Below are 27,609 nucleotides of genomic sequence, written 5' to 3' on the forward strand. Positions count from 1 at the left end.
TGCGCGGGTTCTCGGGCCAGCGGACATGTCCGGTGAGTCGTACTGACCATCGGACATGTCCGACAGAACAGGCTTCCAGCGGACAAGTTTCTTAGCATGCTAAGAAACTTTTGTCCGCTGGAAACCTGTCCGCTAGGCCGGAAAATTGTCCGGTCGGCCCTACACACGACCGAACATGTCCGCGGACCAGTTTCAGCAGACATGTTCGGTCGTGTGTACGTGGCCTTAGCCTTTGAACCCCACTGCTTCTTGTTCTTCTGGGCCTGGTCTTCTTTAGCCTTTGTGGTTGGCTGAAAATGCCGTCACCACTGGCTGGAGGTAGATTTACCAGGAGCCGGCGAGAGAGAACGTTTAAAACAAGGTCACTTGTTGTTCTTCTTCTCTGGTAATAGAGTGGTCTTCCCACGCGATATCTTTTGGATATATTTTTCCAGATCTTCCCCAAAGAGGTGTTCGCCATAAAAAAGGAAACTGGCCAAAAGCTTTTTGCATGGTGCCTCTGCTAACCAATGCTTTAGCCAAAGCACTCTGCACATGTGTACCAGCTGGAGTGTGAGACGAGACGCTTGCTGAATAGAATCTCTCATAGCATCTATTGTAAAACATAAGGCTTTAGGCAAATTCTCCCACAATTTGACTTGTTCTGAGGCAGCTCCTTCAGCCCTTGTTTTACCTGGTCCTTGAGGATCTGACACATGCCTACCGCTGCTACAGCAGGTTGGGCGACTGACCCAGCCAGAAGGAAGGAAGGTATTTGTAGATTCCAACCTCTTTCCGAAGGATCTTTGAACACTTGTACGTCATCCACTGGACAAGTCAGGTTCTTATTTACACAAGAAATAGCTGTATCTACAGAAGGCAGGCTCCCCTTCTTGGAAAATTCTTCCTCCATAGGATAAAGAATGTCAAACTTCTTAGGAGGTGAGAAACACTTGTCTGATGTAACCAGTCTGCGTAGATTAACTTCTTTAATAACGATGAAGCGGAAGAAGAGCGTGCACCCTGCAGGACTGAGCCCAGGGAGGAGACAGGTGATTCAGTCAACTCCGAAGAGGGCAACCTGAATGCAGTACGCACTTTCAGCATAACATTGTACCTGTGACCTTAGCATCTGGGAAGCAGAGAAGGGTTCCTCTGATATCCCTGATCCGTCCGACTCCTCATCCCTGGCCTCTAGGTGTTATCTCATCCTTGTGAATAAAAGTAGCAGGTGGTAGCGCCAACTTAGGTGTAGAATATGAATAATAATAGCTGTCAATTAAGTGTATCCACCTGGGTGGTGTTGTTGGTGTGCAAAATACAGTGATGGACAAATAAATAAATAAAGTGAGGAAATAAGTGAATTAAATATATTAAATAAATAAATCTAGGTTTGTGCAATAAAGTGCTAGTGATATTCTTCAAATATGAAAAGTGTATATCAAACAAAGTCCAATATTGCTTCATGCAAAATAAATAAATAAAGTGCTGCGTGCCTTCCGTGAAAAACACTCTGTGCTCTCTCCCAATGGTCCCGCACTCACCGGATCCTAAAACCCCTACAGGGGTAACGGGCTCTCACAATAAATATCTGTACTGCCAGGGCTCTGTAGGTGTTATCTCATCCTTATCAGATTTTTCTGAAAGAGGATCTAAAACCACCGAAGGAGATCTGCTTCGCCTTTTACGAGGACTTTGCGATTAGCGTAGCGATTTTCCCTTCTAATCTTTCCAGGGCTGCAGTAAAAGTGTCCTCAGTGACATATGCATGCCCAGGTGCCAAATTGTTACCCCTGATAGTGGCAATGGCTTTTCCTGTATCACAGTTTCATGCCATAGGTGTCTCTCTTGGTAGTGCCCCACCAACCACATAGAGCTTACGTGCCCCCTGAATGCTGCTGTGTCCCAAAGGAAGAGCTGCCGGCCTCCGAGATTCTTTTATGGCTCCTGTATTGAGCGCCATCTTTCAAACTGGCGGTGCCCACAACCCACTCGCAATCTCCCTCCTCTTCTTCCACCCCCGCTGCCGATAAAGCGTGCCCCCTGTGCAAGTGCGACCTAGGGCATAATGGCGGCTGTCCTGGGACGAGGAGGAGCCTCCCCCTGCTAATTTGGACTGTGCTGGGCTTCCTTTTTACACCCCCTATGACACCTCCACTCTACTCCACTCAGCTCTGACAGCTCCACCCTACTATCCCCTCTATGACACCACCCCTTACTACACCCAGCTCTGACAGTGCCACCCTACTACCCCCCCCCCACCTCCACTCTACTACACCCAGCTCTGACAGCTCCACCCTACTACCTCCCCTCTATTAGAACACCACCTTACTACACCCCCCTATGACACCTCCACTCTACTCCCACTCAGCTCTGACAGCTCCACCCTACTATCCCCTCTATGACACACCCCTTACTACACCCAGCTCTGACAGTGCCACCCTACTACCCACCCCCCCCCCACCTCCACTCTACTACACCCAGCTCTGACAGCTCCACCCTACTACCTCCCCTCTATGAGAACACCACCTTACTACACCCCCCTATGACACCTCCACTCTACTCCACTCAGCTCTGACAGCTCCACCCTACTATCCCCTCTATGACACCACCCCTTACTACACCCAGCTCTGACAGTGCCACCCTACTACCCCCCCCCCCCCACCTCCACTCTACTACACCCAGCTCTGACAGCTCCACCCTACTACCTCCCCTCTATTAGAACACCACCTTACTACACCCCCCTATGACACCTCCACTCTACTCCACTCAGCTCTGACAGCTCCACCCTACTATCCCCTCTATGACACCACCCCTTACTACACCCAGCTCTGACAGTGCCACCCTACTACCCCCCCCCCCACCTCCACTCTACTACACCCAGCTCTGACAGCTCCACCCTACTACCTCCACTCTATGAGAACACCACCTTACTACACCCCCCTATGACACCTCCACTCTACTCCACTCAGCTCTGACAGCTCCACCCTACTACCCCCCCCTATGACACCTCCACTCTACTACACCCAGCTCTGACAGTGCCACCCTACTACCCCCCCCCCCCCTATGACACCTCCACTCTACTACACCCAGCTCTGACAGTGCCACCCTACTCCCCCCCCCCCCCCTCTATGACACCTCCACTCTACTACACTCAGCTCTGACAGCTCCACCCTACTACCCCCTCTATGACACCTTCACTTTACTACACCCAGCTCCACCCTACCTCCCCTCTATGAGAACACCACCCTACTACCCCCCCCCTCTATGACACCTCCACTCTACTACACCCAGCTCTGACAGTGCCACCCTACTACCCCCCCCCCTCTATGACACCTTCACTCTACTACACCCAGCTCTGACAGTGCCACCCTACTACCCCCCCCCCTCTCTGACACCTCCACTCTACTACACTCAGCTCTGACAGCTCCACCCTACTACCCCCTCTATGACACCTCCACTTTACTACACCCAGCTCTTACAGCTCCACCCTACTACCCCCTCTATGACACCTCCACTTTACTACACCCAGCTCCACCCTACTATCCCCTCTATGACACCTCCACTTTACTACACTTAGCTCTGACGGCTCCATCCTACTACCCCCTCTATGACACCACCCCCTTACTCCACGCAGCTCTGACAGTGCCACCCTACTACCCCCCCCTCTATGACACCTCCACTCTACTCCACCCAGCTCTGACAGCTCCATCCTACTACACTCAGCTCCACCCTACTACCCCCCTCTATGACACCACCACCTTACTCCACCCCCGCTGCCGATTAAAGCGCACACATGGCGGCTGTCCTGGGACGAGGAGGAGCCTCCCCCTGCTAATTTGGACTGTGCTGGGCTTCCTTTCCCAGCGTTTGGAGGAGAGAAGCCGTGGCCGTCCTTATGCAGAGCTCTGCAGCGGAGGAAGTGTGCTTGTCCTGCAGAGCTCTGCAGTGGAGGAAGTGTGCTTGTCCTGCAGAGCTCTGCGGCGGAGGGAGTGCTTGTCCTGCAGAGCTCTGCGGCGGAGGAAGTGTGCTTGTCCTGCAGAGCTCTGCGGCGGAGGAAGTGTGCTTGTCCTGCAGAGCTCTGCGGCGGAGGAAGTGTGCTTGTCCTGCAGAGCTCTGCGGCGGAGGAAGTGTGCTTGTCCTGCAGAGCTCTGCGGCGGAGGAAGTGTGCTTGTCCTGCAGAGCTCTGCGGCGGAGGAAGTGTGCTTGTCCTGCAGAGCTCTGCGGCGGAGGAAGTGTGCTTGTCCTGCAGAGCTCTGCGCGGAGGAAGTGTGCTTGTCCTGCAGAGCTCTGCGGCGGAGGAAGTGTGCTTGTCCTGCAGAGCTCTGCGGCGGAGGAAGTGTGCTTTTCCTGCCGGACCTCACCCTGTATAGAGCGTGGTGAGTAAAAAAATTCAGCTCTTTACTCCATCTAGTGGCCAAAAAAAGAGACAACACCCTACTCAAAATTGGAAAAAAGTCCTTAAGATTGTTCTTAGGATTCCTTTCCCTCTTACCTTTATCCCCGAAGGAAGGTTTTTCTGCTAAATAAATTCAGACAGCACCAATCTTCACCCACCATGGCGGGCTTTGTGTGCCAACCTTCAGGGATATGGGTTCCTATTTAAAGGAGACCTCTCCCCTGGGCCTTGTTAAAAAGACTCTTACCAGGACTTTTAGCGTATATAGCGAAAGTGCTGGACCCTAGAGCCCAGTCCTCCGAAGAGAGACATTACAGGCGACGCCTCTTGCATGAGATCCCATCCAGTTTCAGCGTAATTTATCTGGCGTTTTGGATGGATCCAAAAGCATAGCTCTTTTTTACACCCAGAGGGTCTCTTTGGCAGAGCTTTCCTTATCACATCCTCCATGCGTCCAACACCTTTAGACACTGGCGAAAAAACTGAGGTACTTCCTGATGGGAGGGGTTATATGGAGGAGAACCGTCTTCAATTGGTTGTGCCAGTGTCCAATCACCGCTGGTGACCCTTAACCCATTATGTAATGAATGGCTCTGTGTCCCGTGGTGTAGGAGAAAGAAGATCAGGTAGCCAAGCAGTTCCATCACAACCATGTACTGGTATTACTGAAGGAGACAACGCTGTGTACTGGTATTACAGGTCGCCCCCCTCCCCCACCTTCCCACAACCATTCATAAAAACGATGAGCTCCTGGTACTCACCTTCTCTTCACGGCTCAGCGGTTTGGGAAGGACGTGACCTCCACCACTCGCCCCCTTCATGTCCCGAGTCACAGATCTACAAATATCACAACAATCTCCAATCACAATCCATCCTCAAACAAAAAAAATACCTCCACCCTACTACACCCCCCTATGACAACCTCCACTCTACTACACCCAGCTCTGACAGTGCCACCCTACTACCCCCTCTATGACACCTCCACTTTACTACACCCAGCTCCACCCTACTACCTCCCCTCTATGAGAACACCACCTTACTACACGCCCCTATGACACCTCCACTCAGCTCTGACAGCTCCACCCTACTACCCCCTCTATGACACCTCCACTTTACTACACTTAGCTCTGACGGCTCCATCCTACTACCCCCTCTATGACACCTCCACCCTACTCCACCCAGCTCTGATAGCTCCACCCTACTACACTCAGCTCCACCCTACTACACCCAGCTCCACCCTACTACCCCCCCCTCTATGACACCACCACCTTACTCCACCCAGCTCTGATAGCTCCACCCTACTACACCCAGCTCCACCCTACTACCCCCCTCTATGACACCACCACCTTACTCCACCCAGCTCTGATAGCTCCACCCTACTACACCCAGCTCCACCCTACTACACCAGCATGGATCACCATTACTGTGAGATAGGAGCCCCTTCCCAGGACACCACTATGGATGGAACTGCTTCACCTATTCCAACATCCATCAGAAAAATATCTGCACATGCTCAGTACATGGGACTCCTCCAGTCATAGAGGGCTAGGATTCCATTCCCCCTTTATTAGCTCTGATGATGTCATACCTTGTGTACTGTCCATCTGTAATGACATAAGAAGACAGACAAAAAGGCAAAGTGAGTGAATGGAGACAGAAAGTGGGCAAAAGAGGCTGCAGAAGGTGAAATGTGCTGCAGGAGGCGAAATGGGCTGCAGGAGGCGAAATGGGCTGCAGGAGGCGAAATGGGCTGCAGGGGGCGAAATGGGCTGCAGGGGGCGAGATGGGCTGCAGGAGGCGAGATGGGCTGCAGGAGGCGAGATGGGCTGCAGGAGGCGAGATGGGCTGCAGGGGGCGAAATGGGCTGCAGGAGGCGAGATGGGCTGCAGGAGGCGAAATGGGCTGCAGGAGGCGAGATGGGCTGCAGGAGGCGAAATGGGCTGCAGGAGGCGAGATGGGCTGCAGGAGGCGAGATGGGCTGCAGGAGGCGAGATCGGCTGCAGGAGATGTGCTGAGATGTAGCATCCCCGCTGTCAGCCAATAGGGGTGAGTCACTGGTTGTTAAGGAGCCGGCTTCCTAACAAGTCATCCCCGCTGTCAGCCAATAGAGGTGAGTCACTGGTTGTTAAGGAGCCGGCTTCCTAACGAGTCATCCCCGCTGTCAGCTAATATGGGTGAGTCGCTGGTTGTTAAGGAGCAGGCTTCCGAACAATGATGAGTCATCTCCGCTGTCAGCCAATAGGGGTGAGTCACTGGTTGTTAAGGAGCCGGCTTCCTAACGAGTCATCCCCGCTGTCAGCCAATAGGGGTGAGTCACTGGTTGTTAAGGAACCGGCTTCCCAACGAGTCATCCCCGCTGTCAGCTAATATGGGTGAGTCGCTGGTTGTTAAGGAGCAGGCTTCCTAACAACGATGAGTCATCTCCGCTGTCAGCCAATAGGGGTGAGTCACTGGTTGTTAAGGAGCCGGCTTCCTAACGAGTCATCCCCGCTGTCAGCCAATAGGGATGAGTCACTGGTTGTTAAGGAGCCGGCTTCCTAACGAGTCATCCCTGCTGTCAGCCAATAGGGGTGAGTCGCTGGTTGTTAAGGAGCCGGCTTCCTAACAACGATGAGTCATCCCCGCTGCCAGCCAATAGGGGCGAGTCACTGGTTGTTAAGGAGCCGGTTTCCTAACAACGATGAGTCATCTCCGCTGTCAGCCAATAGGGGTGAGTCACTGGTTGTTAAGGAGCCGGTTTCCTAACAACGATGAGTCATCTCCGCTGTCAGCAGCATGTAGATAAAAGCGGCGGGAAAATAAAATTGCATGAGCCCCCCAAAAATCCATAGCAGACCCTTTTCTGAGCATAAAGCCGGGCAGGCCAGGAAAGGGGGGGGTGAGTACACCCATCCCCCTAAACCATGGGTGTTCAACCTGTGGCTCTCCAGCTGTTGCAGAACTTCAAGTCCCATCATGCCTCTGCCTTTGGGAGTCATGCTTGTAACAGTCAGTAGCTTGCAATGCCTCATGGGAATTGTAGTTCTGAAACAGCTGGAGAGCCACAGGTTGAGCACCCATGCCCTAAACCATACCAGGTTATCGCTCAGTGGTAAAACGTGTGTTATATCTTAGTGAATTGTGCCTCCTTTGTATATTACTCACCGGCGCCAATCTCCATAGATGTCTCCACCTCTTCTTTCACCTCAACTTTGATCTTCTTTCCCTCCTGAATAAAAAAAAAAGAGAAGGAAATCCTGGAAAATGTGAAAAGAACATGAGAGTGCCACCTTCTGGCTGCATATGAGAATACATATATACACACACACACACACACACACACAGTATATATGTAGAAAAGTTGTCCAGCACACAAAACTAAGCAAAAAGTGTCACAAGTCACCCTTAAAAATAAATAAATGCTGGGCTATTAAAATGATACCAAACTTGTGTCTGAGCTGCAAACTTCAACATCATCCAATTCCAAAGTCTTCATATTATAAATTTCCCTATGTGTACAAAGATCCATAAAAAATCCTGTGACGTCACTTTGTACATTGCCAGCAAGTTGAAAGCCTCCACCATGATGAACCCCCTGGGACCCCCCCTGTGTATAATCCCACCGGAGGTTCTCTGTATAAATGATCAGATTTGTCAATCTTCTGCTTTCAGCGGCAGCTCCTTTGGGGCAGCGGCAGCTCCGGTGGGGGGGCAGCTGCAGCTCCAGGGGGGATGGGAGGGTCAGCGGCAGCTCCAGGGGGTGATAGGAGGGGCAGCGGCAGCTCCCGTGTGGGGGGGGGGATTTTGGAGGGTGGGGCAGCTGCAGCTCCAGGGGGGTGGGAGGGTCAGCGGCAGCTACAGTGGGGGGGGTCAGTGGCAGCTCTAGGGGGGAAAGGTGGGGCAGCACATGGTAAAATACAATGTTTTATTAATAAAATCGTGAAGTAAAAAGCCGCTCACAGGTAAGAAGGCAAGCTATGAGCGTACAATATATCATCTGTTTACATTGAGAGGACAGAAATGGGCATCATTCGTCAGTCCAGCTCCTCCGGCTGTCAGCTCTCACTCAGTTCTGTGAAACCACGCCCAGACCACACCCCATCGCGTTTCATCATATGACATCTTTAGGAGGTAGCGTGTGAAGAGGACTCGGGGGGGCGCAGCACATAGACTTCTGCTTAGGTATCCAGGCTTGCCGTTTATGAAAGGAACTCTTCCAAGGCTGTCACCTGTCACATTTGTCTTCTTCTTTAGGGGTAAGAACGTTCTTTTCTCCATAGTCACCTTCTGAATGACGGCCTCCAAAGATGGTCCAAACAGAGAGCAGCCATAGGATCCTTCTCATGTGAACGTACAAAGTGCCCAACCAGGAAAGGAGTCTTCCAAGACGTCCACCAAGAAGAGATCCGGCAGTTCATGGAATGGAGAAAATGCCCCAACTTTGAGGGCTTATCAAATTCCCACCACAGTCACCGCAATCTGTACCTAGCCTGGGCTTGTAGGAGAACAAATGGTTTTGCACTCCTGTGACCCATTTTCAGCAGCGATCGGTCTGAAGTCCACTCTCTGCTGACCAATATCAGTTCCGGTGTTCTGCCGATGAGTGTCCCCCCAGTGGATAATGTCCCCCCCTGTACTGTGCAGGCGCAGTGCTCTAGCAAACGGAGCTGGCGAAAATTGCCGAACATGAAAAGCAGGGAATGAGCTGTAACGTGCGGACCTTGTGACAGACGTTGCCGCACGTTCTCGATGCTCGCTCCACTCTGCAAGGGACGGATGTGTATGACTATAAGGTCGTGAAAGGGGCGGGGGTGTACGACTAGAAGATCGTGAAAGGAGGCGGGGGTGTATGACTATAGATCGTGAAAGGGGGCGGGTGTGTATGACTATAAGGTCGTGAAAGGGGCGGGTGTGTACGACTATAAGATCGTGAAAGGGGCGGGGGTGTACGACTAGAAGATCGTGAAAGGAGCGGGGGTGTATGACTATAAGATCGTGAAAGGGGCGGGTGTGTATGACTATAAGGTCGTGAAAGGGGCGGGTGTGTACGACTATAAGATCGTGAAAGGGGCGGGGGTGTACGGCTATAAGATCGTGAAAGGGGCGGGGGTGTACGACTATAAGATCGTGAAAGGGGCGGGGGTGTACGACTATAAGGTCGTGAAAGGGGCGGGTGTGTATGACTATAAGGTCGTGAAAGGGGCGGGGGTGTACGACTAGAAGATCGTGAAAGGAGCGGGGTGTATGACTATTAGAGCATGAAAGGGGCGAGTGTGTATGACTATTATTTTTTTTTCAAAATTTTATTGATTTTCAACAGGTACAGAAGCATGACAAACATCATACAGAACATCTTCACAAAGTATTCAATGCAAATATATGCGAAACATAGTAAGCATAGGAAGGCAAACATTTCAACAACGTTACATACATGTGACTAATCACCTACTAAAGCAAGAGAAAACTTTTCTAAGTACAGCAACGGTACAGTTAAATAGGGGGGGTCCTGAGAAACATGAATGCAAACTGGAAGGTAGTGGACCAGCAAGGGTCAACCCAATACCCGAACACCCCAAAAGGGAACATACTGTGATCGGGAGGGGACCTTAGGAAGCACGATAATATAGGATGGTATGATCGGTCCTATAAGAAAAAGGAACAGGACGTCTCCGGGGAGGGCAGGGCAAGCCAGAAGGGAGAGGGGTGATGGCGCACATGATCAGGCAGCTTACAATATTGGTCGCCTGGGGGACCAATTGGCTGGATGTGTGGCCCACAGATCTAACAGCCTCTCCAACTATTTTGAGGTCAATGACACTGCTGATATGGCCCCAGCCACCGTTTGGGCAGCTCATAAATGCGTCGTTAGGGGAGAAATTATCTCTTTAAAGGGTCACTAAAGGAAAACATTTTTTTTGCTGAAATGACCGTTTACAGGGTATAGAGACATAAAAGTTAACTGATTCCTTTTAAAAATGATTAAAAATATATAAAAATCAATCATATAATGTGCCTCTAGTTTCACTTTCACTTTTAAACTGGCTTCATGTTTCTGTGAAGTAGAGACACACAGAACAAAAACAAACAAATCCAGGGCAGTGTTTTGTTTTTAAAATGAATCTGATTGGTTCTGGGAAGTTTTAGACACACAGTAATGACAGCTTAGACCACCGTGAGAAAGCTCCCAGTACTGTGGTTATAAGGAAACAGACGAGCAGGAAGTGTGGAGATCACAGCAGAATTACAGCAACTTCAAAGCAAAAACGAACAATGAGGACATGAAACCAGTACTGCAGTAAGGTAAAGGAAGCTATTTAGATTAAAAAAAAATCCTTTAGTGATCCTTTAATGGCAAAACTACACAAACTCAGGAAGGACTGTCTAACCGGGTGAAGACCCTTGAGAGGGCTCGAAAGCGCACTGTTGCAGTGGACTCCCACACTGCTCTTCTCTCAGCTAGGGAGGAACTGTTAGGTGAATTACAAATACGGTTGAAACGTAAATTTGCCCTTACCCATAAATTATACTACGAATTTGGTAATAAGGCAGGGAAGTTACTGGCCAACGCCCTGCAAAAGAAAAAAGCGGCTCTTACCATACATGCCATCACCTCCCCTACGGGTGCCTCGGGTACCAAGACTGAACACATAGCCCAACACTTTGTCCGATACCTCTCCTCCCTTTACAACCTGCCTAAACCCCTTGCGACCGAAGACACTCTAGCACGTACAAAACTCATAGACGACTTTCTAACCACTTATGGTTCCCCACCCGTCCCGGGCAAGACATGTCCCACTTAGGAGCGCCTATTACAACTGGAGAGGCCCTCCTAGCTTTAAAGCAACTGAAAACGGGGGAAAAGCCAGGGCCTGCCCTCAGGGCTACTATAAAACCTTTTCGCCGATATTGATCCCCAAATTCGTGAAAGTGTTCAATGCACTCCGCCTCCCCCCCACACCAGTACTAACCTGCTTGAAGCGCATTTTTCCTTAATCCCTAAACCGGGTAAAGATACCACGTTAGTCTCTAATTACTGGCCCATCTCCCTACTTAACGTTGACGTAAAGCTTTATGCGAAGATTTTGGCTAACAGACTGCTCCCTTTTCTACCTGACCTGATATCGACTGACCTGGGTTTTGTCCCAGGCAGGGAGGCCAGGGACAACACCATTAAAGCGATCAATATACATCACTGGCTAACCACAACGAATAACAGCGGCTTTTTCCTGTCCCTTGATGCAGAGAAGGCGTTTGGAGATCCTGGACCTAGGGCGACTCCCCGGCCACGTCAGGGACATAGTGACTGGATGGTGATCCGACAGCACCATGGGTTCAATGGTGGCATCAGTGAGTAGCGTGAGGTCATTCTGCGTAATAAAAAAAGTGATCAATTCGTGAGTATTTGTTGTGCATTGGTGAGAAAAAGGTGAAGTCTTTCACATTCGGATGTAGGGTACGCCAAGTGTCGTGTAGGGCCAGTAGGTTCAGTTGGGATTTAATAGCCCGAAGGGCACGGTAGGTTAGGTATGTGGACCCATTTGACGTATCTAGCAGGGGAACCAACGGTACGTTGAAATCCCCTCCTACAATGAGTGTACCTGCTTGGAATGCTGTCAAGTGCTGAAACAAATTGCGGAAGAACGGTACATGTTGTGAGTTAGGGGCATAAATGTTCGCAATCGTGAGGGGCGAGCCATGTAGTTTACCTTTGATAAAAAGGTACCTGCCTTGTGTGTCGCGATGGACATCCTCAACCTGTAGAGGGCAATGCTTCGAGATTAGAATAGAGACACCTTTAGACTTGGACGTGTCGTTCGTAGCATGATAGACTGTAGGAAAGTAGTGGTTGCGGAGTGCAGGAACACTATCCGCTCTAAAGTGAGTCTCTTGGAGAACAACATGTGGCCTCTCTCTTTGGAGGGTGTAGAGCAAGCGGGAGCGCTTTTCTGGGGTGTTGAGCCCTCGAATGTTCAGCGAGTATAGTTTGAGTTTAAACGGAGAAAGGGACTGTGGCGTATAAGAGGGGGTCGTGCACGCAGTGTCCGTCATGTTTGGGGGAGGGGGGGGGGGCAATAGGGAGACTTTAGGTAGGGGACAGGAGGATTGTAGTCTCAAAGGAAATCTAATAGTATGTCAGAGTGTCAAACCGACACACAGATAACCGATTAGGAGAGAGGGAGAAATGCCTCCCTCCTAAGAAGGAAAGAACAAATCGGAGAGATACAGCGTACACAGGGCACACACACCCCTCTAAGGGGCATATACTCCTCTATGCACAACTGTGCGGGGGTTGAACCTGCCAGGAGACGTATTAAGTGAAGTGATAAGACAATAAAACAAATAAACCACACAACTATGGTGTCCCATGCCACCCCAGAACAAAACCGTGAATAAGAATGCGAACCTAGGGAGATTCAGCCACGAGAGATAACATAGGGTAAGCCAGTTAATAATAATAATAATGATAAAAATAATAATAAAAAAAATAAAAAACAATCTAGAGGCGATTCACATCCTAGAAGGCATGAGTGCATTATACGCAGAAAAAAGCCCCAATGTGACACGTGCCCAGCAGCCATACACCCCCCCCCCTCATCCCGCAGCAGACAAGGCCCAGCCCAGCCAATGAGGGCCCACAGTTATAGTCAGATCCCAAGAGCACTCACCCCCGGACTCCGCTTGCCTCACTAAACTCAGATGAGGACAGTCCGCCACCGACTCGTAGACTGCTGGGCCAGGGAACACGAAGGCGGTCCGTCAGGCGGGCAAGCGGGATGTCAAGCTGGGGTCCACAGCCGAGAAGCAGGATAGCCATTGGTGTCAGGAGGAGGAAGTGGGCGTCTCCGGCACTGCAAGCGATACTAGTCCACCGCTGCGCGTATCATCAAGTGTCCTGAGAGCCGCGTGCGGAAAGGCTCAGATGACACGCCACCGCATCTGGGCAGCCAGCCGCGCCCCTCCGCAATGTGGCATGGGTATTGTAGTTCACAAGGAAGTGCCTTCGTCACCCTAGGCAGTACTCCCGCTGATACCCAGAGCCCTGGATATGGGGGGGTAAAAGCATGAGCATCCCGTCAAACAGTCACAAAAGGAGTCTCAAACAATAAACTTGGATAAACATGAAATTGTAGAAACGTATAAAGGAGTATTTGGAGCTCGGCGCAGTTAATAATCCCTACGAGCTCTCCTAGACCCTGGAGACGCTGGGGGGTCGCGGTCATTCCTGAACACTTGTGAACCCGAGTGATGCCTGGATCCTGAGGGAGATCTCCTCCTATGGAATCTAGTGGCCTGGGTCTCCATCGGTTCCTCTTGGGGTTTGGGCCATCTACTCACAGATTGGCGGTATGCAGCGTACCACTCTGGCACTGCGACCAGAGGAATCCCCAGCGTGTCACAGAAGCGAGGCAAGTCCTCAGGGACCCTCAGCATGGCGGTACGGCTCTGGTGTGATGCCGAAAGGCAAAACGGGAACTTCCATTTGTACCTGATCTCTTTCGAACGGAGGGTGTCAAGTAAGGGCTTAAGGTCCCGGCGGTGCTTCAGCGTGAAACTGGGCTGTCCTCATGAGTCAGTTGGCGGCCCCGTGCTTGCTTCAGGATGTCCTCCTTTAGTTTGTAATCCATCAGGCAGCAGACTATGTCCCTCGGGGGGTCTGTATCCCGGCCCCTGGGGCGCAAAGCTCGATGGATTCTATCCATACCAATGGCTGTCTGAGGGGGTCGATTTAGCACCGAATTAAAGACGCTGATCACAGCCTGAGGGACATGTTCCCTCTCAATGAATTCCGGCAGGCATCTAACCCTCAGGTTATGGCGGCGGCCCCGGTTATCCAAGTCCTCCAAGTGGTGGTTCATGTCCCGAAGTTGAAGGGTATGGTCATCCACTTTCCTCGTGGATCGCTGGAGAGTCAAGCCATGGTCCTTGTGATACATTTGCCTATATGTCTCAGTTTACTGCTCCCTGCTAGCCAGGTTATTGATGTGCTAATGTCCCCTCACTATTTCTAAAGGTTAATTGATCTATTGTGTTGTGTGAAGGAGAGCTGGGTTTAAGTGGCTTGTGTTAATTATTCTGATTGCTTCATTGTGGTAATTATCTCTCTATATGCGGGGTCGAGCGGTCTGGTTGATGTATTCAGTACAGCTAGTGCTCAGCGTCATTGATGTCATTGTCTAAAGAAAATGTGTTTCAGCATCGGCCCCGTCGTGTCTACCTACTCATCTGTATGGAAGCCCCAGTGTGAGGGGGGCGGAGATTTGTCATTGTAACAGTTTTGGAAATGACATATAAGCTGTGTGATATAACATTAAAGTCTGTGTTGTTCAAGCAGTAAGCTGGTCTCATGTGTGGCTTTCTGGGCGATTCCAGGGATATCCCTCCTCGTGGAATATTGGGGTGATTTTCGTTATGGGAAGAAGGGAACGTTGACGGGGATATCATACCGATACCGTCACAGTCCTCAACCACCCTTTCAGTGCAGGAGACCCGGTCAGTCAGGGAGCGAATGTCCAGGCGGAGGTCCGCAATGGCGGCCGACACGGTGTCCTTGATGTCCGCCTCGATGGTCCTCAGGTCTCCGATGTTTAGCTGAGGTAGTGTCGGGGTGGGCAGACCACCTTGTCCCCCCTCCAAAGTGTAGGTAGGCTCTGTAACAGAATGACCCGGGACAAACAGAGACTTTGGAAGGATGAGGGGTACTCCTGTGCCAGCGTCATTAATAACTCTTATGTCTAGGGTCACCTTATGTCCGATAGGGCAATAGGGTGACTGAGAAATTATATCCTAAATTACAGGACAGGGGACATTACTGATAGCTCATATTGCAAAGTGTTGGTTTATTCTATGACTCATCTCTCTGTGTAGACTGTTGACATGCTAATTGAGTCTGGTCCAGGATCTCTCATTATGTATGCTAAATACTGTTGTGTGTGTGGAATGGAACTTGTCAAGCTGCATGCGGAGACAGAAATTCTGTCTAAAGATATGGTTTGAGGGGAAAGCATTGTGTGATGGTGTTTTGTTTGAATTCAGTTAATGAAGGAATGTGACTTCTCAGGTGCAGTGATAATTATAGCCCGGCGCCGAGATGTCTGGAATGTTTAGCAATTAGCCATCTGAAGGTGTATTGAAGCCCCCCCCCAGGGTGTGAGGTGTGGGTGGAGAGTTTGATTGTTCCTTTCATGCTTAAACTGTATATAAACTTGAGAGCTAACCATTAAAGTTGTCTTTCATTTGAAACCAGGACAGAGCTGTGTGTCTCGTGTCTGGGGGGAATTCTTATGGGTCGTGTTCGTTTGCCTGATTGTGGAGTGTCGATAAGCTGTCGTGGGTTGATGGAAGGTCGTAAACTGTGGTGACCGTTACAGGCTCCGTTGGAGGTGCAGAGAGAATTATCTCTGGTTGCTCATGTGGTGGAGGCTGTGAGAGGCCTGCCTGAGACCCGTGGCGGGAAGGCGCCATGTTCCCTCTATTGGAACGGAACATCTCCGGTATGTTGTGGTTCATAGCACCGGTTTGTTCCCTCGGGGAGCGGGATCTGGACTCTGAAGACTGTCTAAAGGCTGTACCCATTCTCAACAGCGGAAGATAGGGTTGAAAATCTCAGTTTTAAGTCGGTTTTTGCTCTGAGGTGGCAGGAGCTGGAGGTTTAAGCGTCCATCTCCTAGCTCGGTCCGGCCATGCCCAGTGTATGACTATTAGATCATGAAAGGGGCGGGTGTGTATAACTATTAGATCGTGAAAGGGGCGGGTGTGTACAACTATTAGATCGTGAAAGGGGCGGGTGTGTACGACTATTAGATCGTGAAAGGGGCGGAGGTGTATGACCACTAGATCGTGAAAGGGACGGAGGTGTATGACCACTAGATCGTGAAAGGGACAGAGGTGTATGACCACTAGATCGTGAAAGGGACAGAGGTGTATGACCACTAGATCGTGAAAGGGACGGAGGTGTATGACCACTAGATCGTGAAAGGGGCGGAGGTGTATGACCACTAGATCGTGAAAGGGGCGGAGGTGTATGACTACTAGACCGTGAAAGGGGCGGAGGTGTATGACCACTAGATCGTGAAAGGGACGGAGGTGTATGACCAGTAGATCGTGAAAGGGACAGAGGTGTATGACCACTAGATCGTGAAAGGGACAGAGGTGTATGACCACTAGATCGTGAAAGGGACGGAGGTGTATGACCACTAGATCGTAAAAGGGGCGGAGGTGTATGACCACTAGATCGTGAAAGCGGCGGAGGTGTATGACCACTAGATCGTGAAAGGGGCGGAGGTGTATGACCACTAGATCGTGAAAGGGGCGGAGGTGTATGACTACTAGACCGTGAAAGGGGCGGAGGTGTATGACCACTAGATCGTGAAAGGACGGAGGTGTATGACCACTAGATCGTGAAAGGGACAGAGGTGTATGACCACTAGATCGTGAAAGGGACAGAGGTGTATGACCACTAGATCGTGAAAGGGACGGAGGTGTATGACCACTAGATCGTGAAAGGGGCGGAGGTGTATGACCACTAGATCGTGAAAGGGGCGGAGGTGTATGACTACTAGACCGTGAAAGGGGCGGAGGTGTATGACCACTAGATCGTGAAAGGGACAGAGGTGTATGACCACTAGATCGTGAAAGGGACGGAGGTGTATGACCACTAGATCGTAAAAGGGGCGGAGGTGTATGACCACTAGATCGTGAAAGGGGCGGAGGTGTATGACTACTAGACCGTGAAAGGGGCGGAGGTGTATGACCACTAGATCGTGAAAGGGACGGAGGTGTATGACCACTAGATCGTGAAAGGGGCGGAGGTGTATGACTACTAGACTGTGAAAGGGGCGGAGGTGTATGACTACTAGATCGTGAAAGGGGCGGAGGTGTATGACCACTAGATCGTGAAAGGGACAGAGGTGTATGACCACTAGATCGTGAAAGGGACGGAGGTGTATGACCACTAGATCGTGAAAGGGGCGGAGGTGTATGACTACTAGACTGTGAAAGGGGCGGAGGTGTATGACTACTAGATCGTGAAAGGGGCGGAGGTGTATGACCACTAGATCGTGAAAGGGACAGAGGTGTATGACCACTAGATCGTGAAAGGGACGGAGGTGTATGACCACTAGATCGTAAAAGGGGCGGAGGTGTATGACCACTAGATCGTGAAAGGGGCGGAGGTGTATGACTACTAGACCGTGAAAGGGGCGGAGGTGTATGACCACTAGATCGTGAAAGGGACGGAGGTGTATGACCACTAGATCGTGAAAGGGGCGGAGGTGTATGACTACTAGACTGTGAAAGGGGCGGAGGTGTATGACTACTAGATCGTGAAAGGGGCGGATGTGTATGACTATTAGATCGTGAAAGGGGCGGATGGCTACAGCAAGGGGCAGATGTGTATGACTATTAGATCATGAAAGGGGCGGAGGTGTATGACTACTAGACCGTGAAAGGGGCGGGTGTGTATGACTACTAGACCGTGAAAGGGGCAGGTGTGTGACTATAAGATCGTGAAAGGGGCGGGTGTGTACGACTATTAGATCGTGAAAGGGGCGGGTGTGTATGACTACTAGACCGTGAAAGGGGCGGGTGTGTATGACTACTAGACCGTGAAAGGGGCAGGTGTGTGACTATAAGATCGTGAAAGGGGCGGGTGTGTACGACTATTAGATCGTGAAAGGGGCGGGTGTGTATGACTATAAGATCGTGAAAGGGGCGGCGGGTGTGTATGACTATTAGATCGTGAAAGGGGCGGGTGTGTACGACTATTAGATCGTGAAAGGGGCGGATGGCTACAGCAAGGGGCGGATGTGTATGACTATTAGATCGTGAAAGGGACGGAGGTGTATGACCACTAGATCGTGAAAGCGGCGGAGGTGTATGACCACTAGATCGTGAAAGGGGCGGAGGTGTATGACTACTAGACCGTGAAAGGGGCGGAGGTGTATGACCACTAGATCGTGAAAGGGACGGAGGTGTATGACCACTAGATCGTGAAAGGGACAGAGGTGTATGACCACTAGATCGTGAAAGGGGCGGAGGTGTATGACTACTAGACCGTGAAAGGGGCGGAGGTGTATGACTACTAGATCGTGAAAGGGGCGGATGTGTATGACTATTAGATCGTGAAAGGGGCGGATGGCTACAGCAAGGGGCAGATGTGTATGACTATTAGATCATGAAAGGGGCGGAGGTGTATGACTACTGGACCATGAAAGGGGCGGGTGTGTATGACTATTAGATCGTGAAAGGGGCGGGTGTGTATGACTATTAGATCGTGAAAGGGGCGGGTGTGTATGACTATTAGATCGTGAAAGGGGCAGGTGTGTGACTATAAGATCGTGAAAGGGGCGGGTGTGTATGACTATAAGATCGTGAAAGGGGTGGCGGGTGTGTATGACTATTAGATCGTGAAAGGGGCGGATGGCTACAGCAAGGGGCGGGTGTAGAAAGGACACGTCTTTGTGGGGCATGTTGAAACAAATGAAGGGCGAAGAGGCGGTATTTTAAATTGATGGATATAGATAAGGGCGTCCCTTGCTGTAGGCATCCGCCCCTTACACAATATAATACCTATACACTCACCCCTTGCAGAGTGGAGCGTGCAGTGCTCATTGCGCATGCACCGTGTACACATGAGTCACATCTGTGTTCATCTTCGGGTATTTTCGGAGGTCCGGCGCCTGCGCAGTACAGAGCCGGGGGACAATTCTCGGCAGGACATCGGCAAGTCTGGATCCTTCCTCAGCGAGCCGCTCCCCCACAGCTCAGCGCTCCAGAGATCGGGGGGGGGGGGGTTGGGGGCAGAGCAGGGGAGATGCTGATTGACAGGCAGCAGCTCTCTGCTCCCTGAGCTCTGAAAACCGAGTGATCGGCGATGTTTGATCGCTCGGTTCTCAGTGAAGAAGAAACCCATACTTGTCTTTTAACCACGAAGGTGGGGCTGACACTCACACAAGGGTTCCTTCAGGCTCATTCACTTCACCTGGAGCAGCGAGTTCTTTTCACTCCTCCTCCATAGGGCCCTGCTGAGCGAAACGCATCAGGATGGAAAACATCAACATACATGATTTCCAGCAAGTGAGGAGGCACTGAGAAGGACCTGGGATTTGGGCTAAGCAGCTTCCAGAACCCCAATCCAAGGAATTTTGGAGCAGAGGATTCCGGCAGCAGTAACTCCAAGTTAGTATGCACTACATGTTCCAGGAAGCCCACTGTGTGCCGTGCTGGTCTGCCCCTTGTATACACCCCCTACTGCCCTTCACTGACACAAGGCCTAAGGTGTCAGAGAACCGCCCCAAGCTGGCCAGGTCAGAGCTATAAACCAACGGCTGCTTCACTAAACTTACATCACACCTCCAATGATCAGTCGCCGATAAGCCACCAATTGTACCACTTCACTCAAAAAGTGACTGTTCAGACCCCGAGGACTGAACTAAACCCCCCATCCCCCTCCCCCTGTAGTGGAAATAAATAAATGAAATAATAATACAAAAGTGCAAACATGGTCTGGCCACTTGTAAAACGTGGGGTGTGGCAGAGAAGGGTTAAAGGTCAGTTACTTGATCCTAAAGGTCACATACCTGAAAATTCTGTGTCAGGCCGTCTTCCGTGTTCACGTTGCCTACAGGGTGAGGAGGAGTGGGGGGTCCCTCTGTGTATCCACCTGCAGAGAACACACAGCCTGTAATATTAGGTGTCACTTAGTAGGGGGCCTATAAATATCTGGACCCTGAATTATTATCATGTACGATCCCAGGAGATCGGCGAGCTACCATTCACTATAATGGAAGAACATGGAGGAGATCAGAGAGCAACCATTCACTGTTCTCCTCTAGACTGTAAGAACATGGAGGAGATCGGAGAGCTACCATTCACTATTCTCCTCTAGACTGGAAGAACATGGAGGAGATCAGAGAGCAACCATTCACTGTTCTCCTCTAGACTGGATGAACATGGAGAGATCAGAGAGCTACCATTCACTATTCTCCTCTAGACTGGATGAACATGGAGAGATCAGAGAGCTACCATTCACTATTCTCCTCTAGACTGGATGAACATGGAGGAGATCGGAGAGCAACCATTCACTGTTCTCCTCTAGACTGGATGAACATGGAGGAGATCAGAGAGCAACCATTCACTGTTCTCCTCTAGACTGGATGAACATGGAGGAGATCGGAGAGCAACCATTCACTATTCTCCTCTAGACTGGATGAACATGGAGGAGATCGGAGAGCTACCATTCACTGTTCTCCTCTAGACTGGATGAACATGGAGGAGATCAGAGAGCTACCATTCACTGTTCTCCTCTAGACTGGATGAACATGGAGGAGATCAGAGAGCTACCATTCACTGTTCTCCTCTAGACTGGATGAACATGGAGGAGATCAGAGAGCTACCATTCACTATTCTCCTCTAGACTGGAAGAACATGGAGAGCAGAGAGCAACCATTCACTATTCTCCTCTAGACTGGATGAACATGGAGGAGATCAGAGAGCTACCATTCACTATTCTCCTCTAGACTGGATGAACATGGAGGAGATCGGAGAGCTACTGTGACGGTATTAGAATGATATCCCCGTCAAACAGTCCCTTCTTCCCATAACGAAAATCACCCAATCTTCCACAAGTAGGAGTCCATGGAATTGCCCCAATAAGCCACACATGAGTCCAGGCTTACTGCTAGAACAAGGCACTTTAATGACACAACACTCAGCTTATATGTGGTTACAGCCTGTTAGGAACAATGAAATCTCCGCCCCGCCCCCCTCACACAGTGGGGTTTCCCATACAGATTATAGGAGACACCTTCGGAGACGACCATGCAGACACATTTCTTTAGATAATGACATCAGTGGAGGCAATTACTACACTGAAGCAATCAGAATAATTAACATACTACTTCTCTAATCATTTAGCCTGATGATACAATACACATCTTTTAAGGGTAAACACAGATCTTCTTCACACAACACAATAGACCAATTAACCTTTAGAATAGTGAGGGGACATTAGCACTTCAATAACCTGTTAGAGGAATGAATTACACATGAAATCCCTTTCTACCTCTAACACACACACATGGCTAGCAGGGAGAATTAAACTGAGACATATAGGCAAATGCATCACAATGGCCCCCCTTTTTCTCCCTGCTCCGGCAAACCCGGTTGGACCTCTCCTGGTCCAGTAGGGTTGACGGGTTCAGAGCTTTTAGTCCGAGGTTAACTCCGTTTGGCATAACTGACCTCCCTTGGCAACTGCTTCCGACTCAGGTATGCCACCGGGTCGTCGGATCACACGCCGGTCAGTCCCCAAGTCTTTGTGCGATCTGCAGAGTCACCAGAAGTCAGTGTAAAGACGGCGAATGGGTCTGTGCGCCGCCATCTAGGTGTCCCGCTATGGGAGGTGCAGGTTATGGCTCTGAAGTGACAATCACAGGAGATTCATAAAAAGAAAAAGTTATATTTGTTGAAATGCTGTAGCACCGGTGCTCAGAGTCCGGGGGGGGGGGTTTGGATCAGTGCCCCATAGGGTCAGCCACCCTCTGCTCCCTCCGCAGCCTCCGGTTCTCCTCTTTGAGCTTCTCCAGCTCCATCTCCAGTTCATGGAGCCTGGGGGTTCAGCCTGCTGTGACCTCAGGCGGTTGTTCTCCTCCTCCATGCGGCTTATGCACTCCTCCGGCTCTATGTACTCACGGATCAGCTCCTGCTTGCTCATGTCCTGCAGGCTCTCCACGTGGTCCTTCATCATCAGGAACTGGGTGGTGGTGTAAGGGGCCACCGGTGGGCCCTTGGCAAACATCTCGGCCCGCATCTGAGACGCCCGCTGCGACTCCCTCTCCTCCAGTCGCTTCTTCTCCTCCCAGGTCAGCTTGTTATACGGCTTCCAGGACCTCTTCTTCTTGGGGGGTAGCCGGCGGTGCCTCTTTCTGCCCAGCTCCCTCCAGGGCCCCTCCGGCTCATGGCTGTCGCCCATGACCAGCTGACAATGGTGTTCCCTGTTGTCCGTAATAACAGATTGTACCGTGAGGACTTCGTAAATGGTGTCCAATGGTTCTTCCTGACCCAGCTCCTGGGGTTCCCAAGCCGAGTCTACACAATGGGCTGCTGCTGGTGGGCGGTACCCAGGTTGAGACCAATTTGACCTGGTGTTGTCATTCATGGGGCAATTCTGCTTGAAGTGACCCAGCTGTTTGCACCGGAAGCAGCGTTGTTCGTTGTCCTCCTGGCGTGGATAGCGAGGGCTAGATGTCACCGGTCTGTTAGGAGGTTGGTATCTAGCGGTTGGTGGGTGTGAGGGCGCCGTTGGTCGTGGAGGTTGTATCCGTGGTGTGACCTGGTTTGTCTTGCGAGTATCCGCATATTCATCCGCCAACTTAGCGGCCTCTGGAAGAGTCATGGGCCTGCGATCTCTCACCCAGTCTTTGACGTCCGTCTGGATGTGATTGTAAAATTGCTCCAGGAGCATTAGTTGCAAAATGTCCTCTGCGATGGTGGCCTGGCTGCTGTTAACCCAGTTAGAGGCTGACAGGGATAACTGGCATGCCCATTCCACGTAAGAGTCTTTCGTGGTTTTGCGTGAGTCCCTGAACTTGTCGGTGGGACTCTGGGGTTACTGCATAACGAGCCAGGAGCACTTCTTTAACCCGGGCGTAGCTATGGATATCCTGATCTGGCACGGTCCGGAAAGCATCAGAAGCTTTGCCTGACAATATTAAAACCCACTCTCCTCTAGCTATTCGGTGCAGGTTACATTGTCGCTCAAAATCTGCCAGGTAGTTATCAATCTCACAGTCCTTTTCATCAAAAGCTTTAAAAGCGCTAAACGGAATCTTCCTTGTGTCTGCTGTGCTGTACTCACTGTTTGGAGAATGTGCGGCTGCTTGTTGGACTGCTGCCAGTTTTAACTGTAGTTCTGTGTCTCTTATTTCTTTAGCCTCCTGTAGCTCTGCGTCTCTTATTTGTTTATCCTTCTGTAGTTCTGCATCTCTTATTTGTTTAGCCTTCTGTAGCTCTGCGTCTCTTATTTGTTTAGCCTCCTCCGCTAACAGGTCAATCACTTTCAGCACCACATCCGCCGTTGGGTTCGGACCGAACCATGCTAGCTTCTCTCTCATTAGCTTGTTGGCTGGCGATTCCTCTTCCTGAATCACTGGTGTCTCCATCTCTTGTACTGCTGGCGTTGCTGCAATCCCGTCCTCCTGGTCTAGCTCCATTAATTCTGCTATGATGACCCGCTTGGTTTTGTTGCTAGCAATCCTTCCACGAACTTCCAGTAGTTCTTCCAGTGTCTGCTTGGAATCCGGGTGTAAAGGAGAGTAGAAGGGAAAATCCCGCTGCTGCCAACCAATTGTGACGGTATTGGTATGATATCCCTGTCAAACAGTCCCTTCTTCCCATAACGAAAATCACCCAATATTCCACAAGTAGGAGTCCATGGAATCGCCCCAATAAGCCACACATGAGTCCAGGCTTACTGCTAGAATAAGGCACTTTAATGACACAACACTCAGCTTATATGTGGTTACAACCTGTTATCCCAATGAAATCTCCGCTCCCCCCCTCACACAGTGGGGGTTCCCATACAGATTATAGGAGACACGTCGGAGCCGACCATGCAGACACATTTCTTTAGATAATGACATCAGTGGGAGGTAATTACTACACTGAAGCAATCAGAATAATTAACATACTACTTCTCTAATCATTTAGCTGGATGATACAATACACATCTTTTAAGGGTAAACACAGATCTTCTTCACACAACACAATAGATCAATTAACCTTTAGAATAGTGAGGGGACATTAGCACTTCAATAACCTGTTAGAGGAATGAATCACACATGAAATCCCTTTCTACCTCTAACACACACACATGGCTAGCAGGGAGAATTAAATTGAGACATATAGGCAAATGCATCACAGCTACCATTCACTGTTCTCCTTTAGACTGGAAGAACATGGAGAGATCAGAGAGCTACCATTCACTATTCTAGTCCAGAATGAAAGAACATGGAGGAGATCGGAGAGCAACCATTCACTATTCTCCTCTAGACTGGATGAACATGGAGGAGATCGGAGAGCTACCATTCACTATTCTCCTCCAGAATGAAAGAACATGGAGGAGATCGGAGAGCTACCATTCACTATTCTCCTCTAGACTGGAAGACCATGGAGGAGATCAGAGAGCTACCATTCACTATTCTCCTCTAGACTGGATGAACATGGAGGAGATCAGACCACCCCAAACTCCCACCCACCACCATTACAGGATCACCCCAACCCCCACCCACCGTCAATATTACAGAACCATACCACCTCTGACCCCCAGGCTCAGAGAACCCACATTTATTACTCACCTGTGCTGATCTCTACAGGTACTTTCTCCTCTTTAATCTTCACATGGAGTTCTTCCTCCTCTTCCTCAAATTTGACATTTCTCTGAGTCATGGAGGTTCCTAAAGTAATAAAAATGGGAGTGAGAGAGTGAAAAAAAAAGGCAGATAGTAAGAGAGGGGGGGGGAGAGGGACAGAGCGAGGAGGGGGAGAGAGAGAGGGACAGAGCGAGGAGGGAGAGGGGGGAGAGAGAGAGAGAGAGAGAGAGAGAGAGAGAGAGAGAGAGAGAGAGAGAGAGAGAGAGAGAGAGAGAGAGAGAGAAGAGAGAGAGAGAGAGAGAGAAAGAGAGAGAGAGAGAGAGAGAGAGAGAGAGAGAGAGAGAGAGAGAGAGAGAGAGAGAGAGAGAGAGAGAGAGAGAGAGAGAGAGAGAGAGGGGGACAGAGCGAGGAGGGGGGGGAAGAGAGGGACAGAGTGAGGAGGGGGGGGGGGAGAGAGGGACAGAGCGAGGAGGGGGGGGGGGGGAAGGGACAGAGCGAGGAGGGGCATAAGGTAGAGAAAGGAGGATGCAGAGCCTGTATCTAGAAGAAGAGGGGGTGGGGTAAGGGAGAGCTCCTGACCTCCCCAATGGTCCTCCTTTACTACTACAGACAGGGGGCAGAAGAGGTCACATGGGTTCCACTCACCTGGGTGGATCTCTACAGGGATCTCCTCCTCTTTAATCTTCACCTGGAATTCCTCCTCAGATCTGCCATTTCTCTGAGCCATAGTGAGGTCTTTATCATCTGAGGACAGAAAAAGAAGTCAAGCCAAAGGACTGAGATATTGAAGAGTCTCAGCAGAGGATGTGTGGGGGAGGAGAGGCTGCTCACAACTTTAGAGGATGAATTGCGGAGAGAAGGAGGATGGGAGTCACAGAACGGGGAAGACACAGTTGAGTTTAGACGGCCACCATTCTCCGAACACCGTGACCGACTCTGTACCTCCTGACTGTTATGGAGGTGAGAGATAAGAAGGGAGGGGGTGAGTAGTTGGTTGGGAAGAGACGTTCTCTGGAGATGTTATGGAGGTGAGAGATAAGAAGGGAGGGGGTGAGTAGTTGGTGGGTTGGGAAGAGACGTTCTCTGGGGATGTTATGGAGGTGAGAGATAAGAAGGGAGGGGGTGAGTAGTTGGTGGGTTGGGAAGAGACGTTCTCTGGAGATGTTATGGAGGTGAGAGATAAGAAGGGAGGGGGTGAGTAGTTGGTTGGGAAGAGACGTTCTCTGGAGAAGTTATGGAGGTGAGAGATAAGAAGGGAGGGGGTGAGTAGTTGGTTGGGAAGAGACGTTCTCTGGAGATGTTATGGAGGTGAGAGATAAGAAGGGATGGGGTGAGTAGTCGGTTGGTTGGGAAGAGACTTTCTCTGGAGATGTTATGGAGGTGAGAGATAAGAAGGGAGGGGGTGAGTAGTTGGTTGGGAAGAGACGTTCTCTGGAGATGTTATGGAGGTGAGAGATAAGAAGGGAGGGGGTGAGTAGTTGGTTGGGTAGAGACGTTCTCTGGAGGTGAAGTGTACAGGATTTAAAGATTGGTGAGGGAGATCGGGTGGGGGATTGGAGAGATCGGTTGGGGGGATTGGAAAGATCGGTTGGGGGGGGGGTTGGAGAGATCAGTTGGGGGGGGGGGGTTGGAGAGATCGGTTGGGGGGGGGGGGTTGGAGAGATCAGTTGGGGGGGGGATTGGAGAGATCAGTTGGGGGGGGGATTGGAGAGATCGGTTGGGGGGGGGTTGGAGAGATCAGTTGGGGGGGGGGGGTTGGAGAGATCAGTTGGGGGGGGGGGGATTGGAGAGATCAGTTGGGGGGGGGGATTGGAGAGATCGGTTGGGGGATTGGAGAGCGGTTGGGGGGGGATTGGAGAGATCGGTTGGGGAGGGATTGGAGAGATCGGTTGGGGGGGGGATTGGAGAGATCGGTTGGGGGGTGTGACGAGACTCCTTTGCTCGCCCGGTCCTGCTCTCCCGACACTCCTCTGCTACCAGCGAGTCAGCTTGCAGATTGCAACGTCTGATGGTCCAGTCATCCAAGGTTCCGGGATCCGGACTACAGCTATGTGCCGTTCAGACCCATTAAGAACACACACCAGGCAGGCTGTATGTAAGTTCAAACAAAACTCTTTATTTTCAAGTACACAGCACACTTTTATACAGAATTTGGAACATCCCACTCCCAACAACCGCTTTCCTATTGGTCAATTGTAAAGTATATGCAGTCCTCACTCAGGTCCTCCTTAACCATGCAAATGAGGACTTGAAATAGTCAACAGGGATTGGCCCAATAGCTTGGATAGAAAGGCTTATGTGTATTGAGACAGAAGGCCCAGGGGGCAATCAATGTACACAATAACCAGCCACAGAACAATGGGACCGTCTGGAGAGTGAGTTAGCCTTAAGACAGGGCAGAGACCCTTTACAACACAGTATTGGCATCACACAATAGAACATGGTATGTCATTCCACATCTTTAGACAGACGGACTGTCTCTACTAACAGAAGATACCCACACCTGATCATCAAAAGGCTTTAAACAGGCTTATCACATAATGGAAATGTCTTTCACAATTCAGCTTACTCAGCATCTTAAACGCAGGTGTCCTTGCATTGAATAAGCCAACAGCTTGTAATGTCCCTCTCCTGTGTTACAGATGGCAAGTAGAAACACTTTAATATCTCAAGATCCATGACATAACTTCCCCTGGGAAACAGTCCAACAGCCGCAGTGGGACCCAAACGGGTCAACTCGAGGATGTTGGAAAAGTAGTCTTAAGGTTCCAGGACTGTCTGCTGGGATGACCCATCTGCCTTCCTTTTGAGGCCCTGGCCCATAATCGGGACGTCAAGAGGCTCGCATTCAGTCCTCTCCAAAAGCCCCTGTCCCGGCTAGGT

General features: G+C 50.6%; 1 protein-coding gene across 2 annotated transcripts in view; it reads right to left on the minus strand.

Annotated features, from left to right (window-relative positions):
• The window catches only part of LOC120924757, a gene marked incomplete at its 5' end in the record, with an annotated part of 109,626 nt that extends 84,156 nt beyond the window's left edge, over nt 1-25,470 (minus strand). For both annotated transcript variants that reach the window (XM_040335784.1, XM_040335785.1), the window contains 6 exon segments: nt 5,140-5,215; nt 5,967-5,982; nt 7,523-7,586; nt 19,936-20,018; nt 24,712-24,810; nt 25,372-25,470. In XM_040335784.1, the coding sequence (XP_040191718.1) occupies nt 5,140-5,215; nt 5,967-5,982; nt 7,523-7,586; nt 19,936-20,018; nt 24,712-24,810; nt 25,372-25,470 (437 nt within the window).
• Between the last annotated feature and the right edge of the window lie 2,139 nt (nt 25,471-27,609).

Source organism: Rana temporaria, chromosome 1 (genome assembly GCF_905171775.1).
Source record: "Rana temporaria chromosome 1, aRanTem1.1, whole genome shotgun sequence".
NCBI lineage: Eukaryota > Metazoa > Chordata > Amphibia > Anura > Ranidae > Rana > Rana temporaria.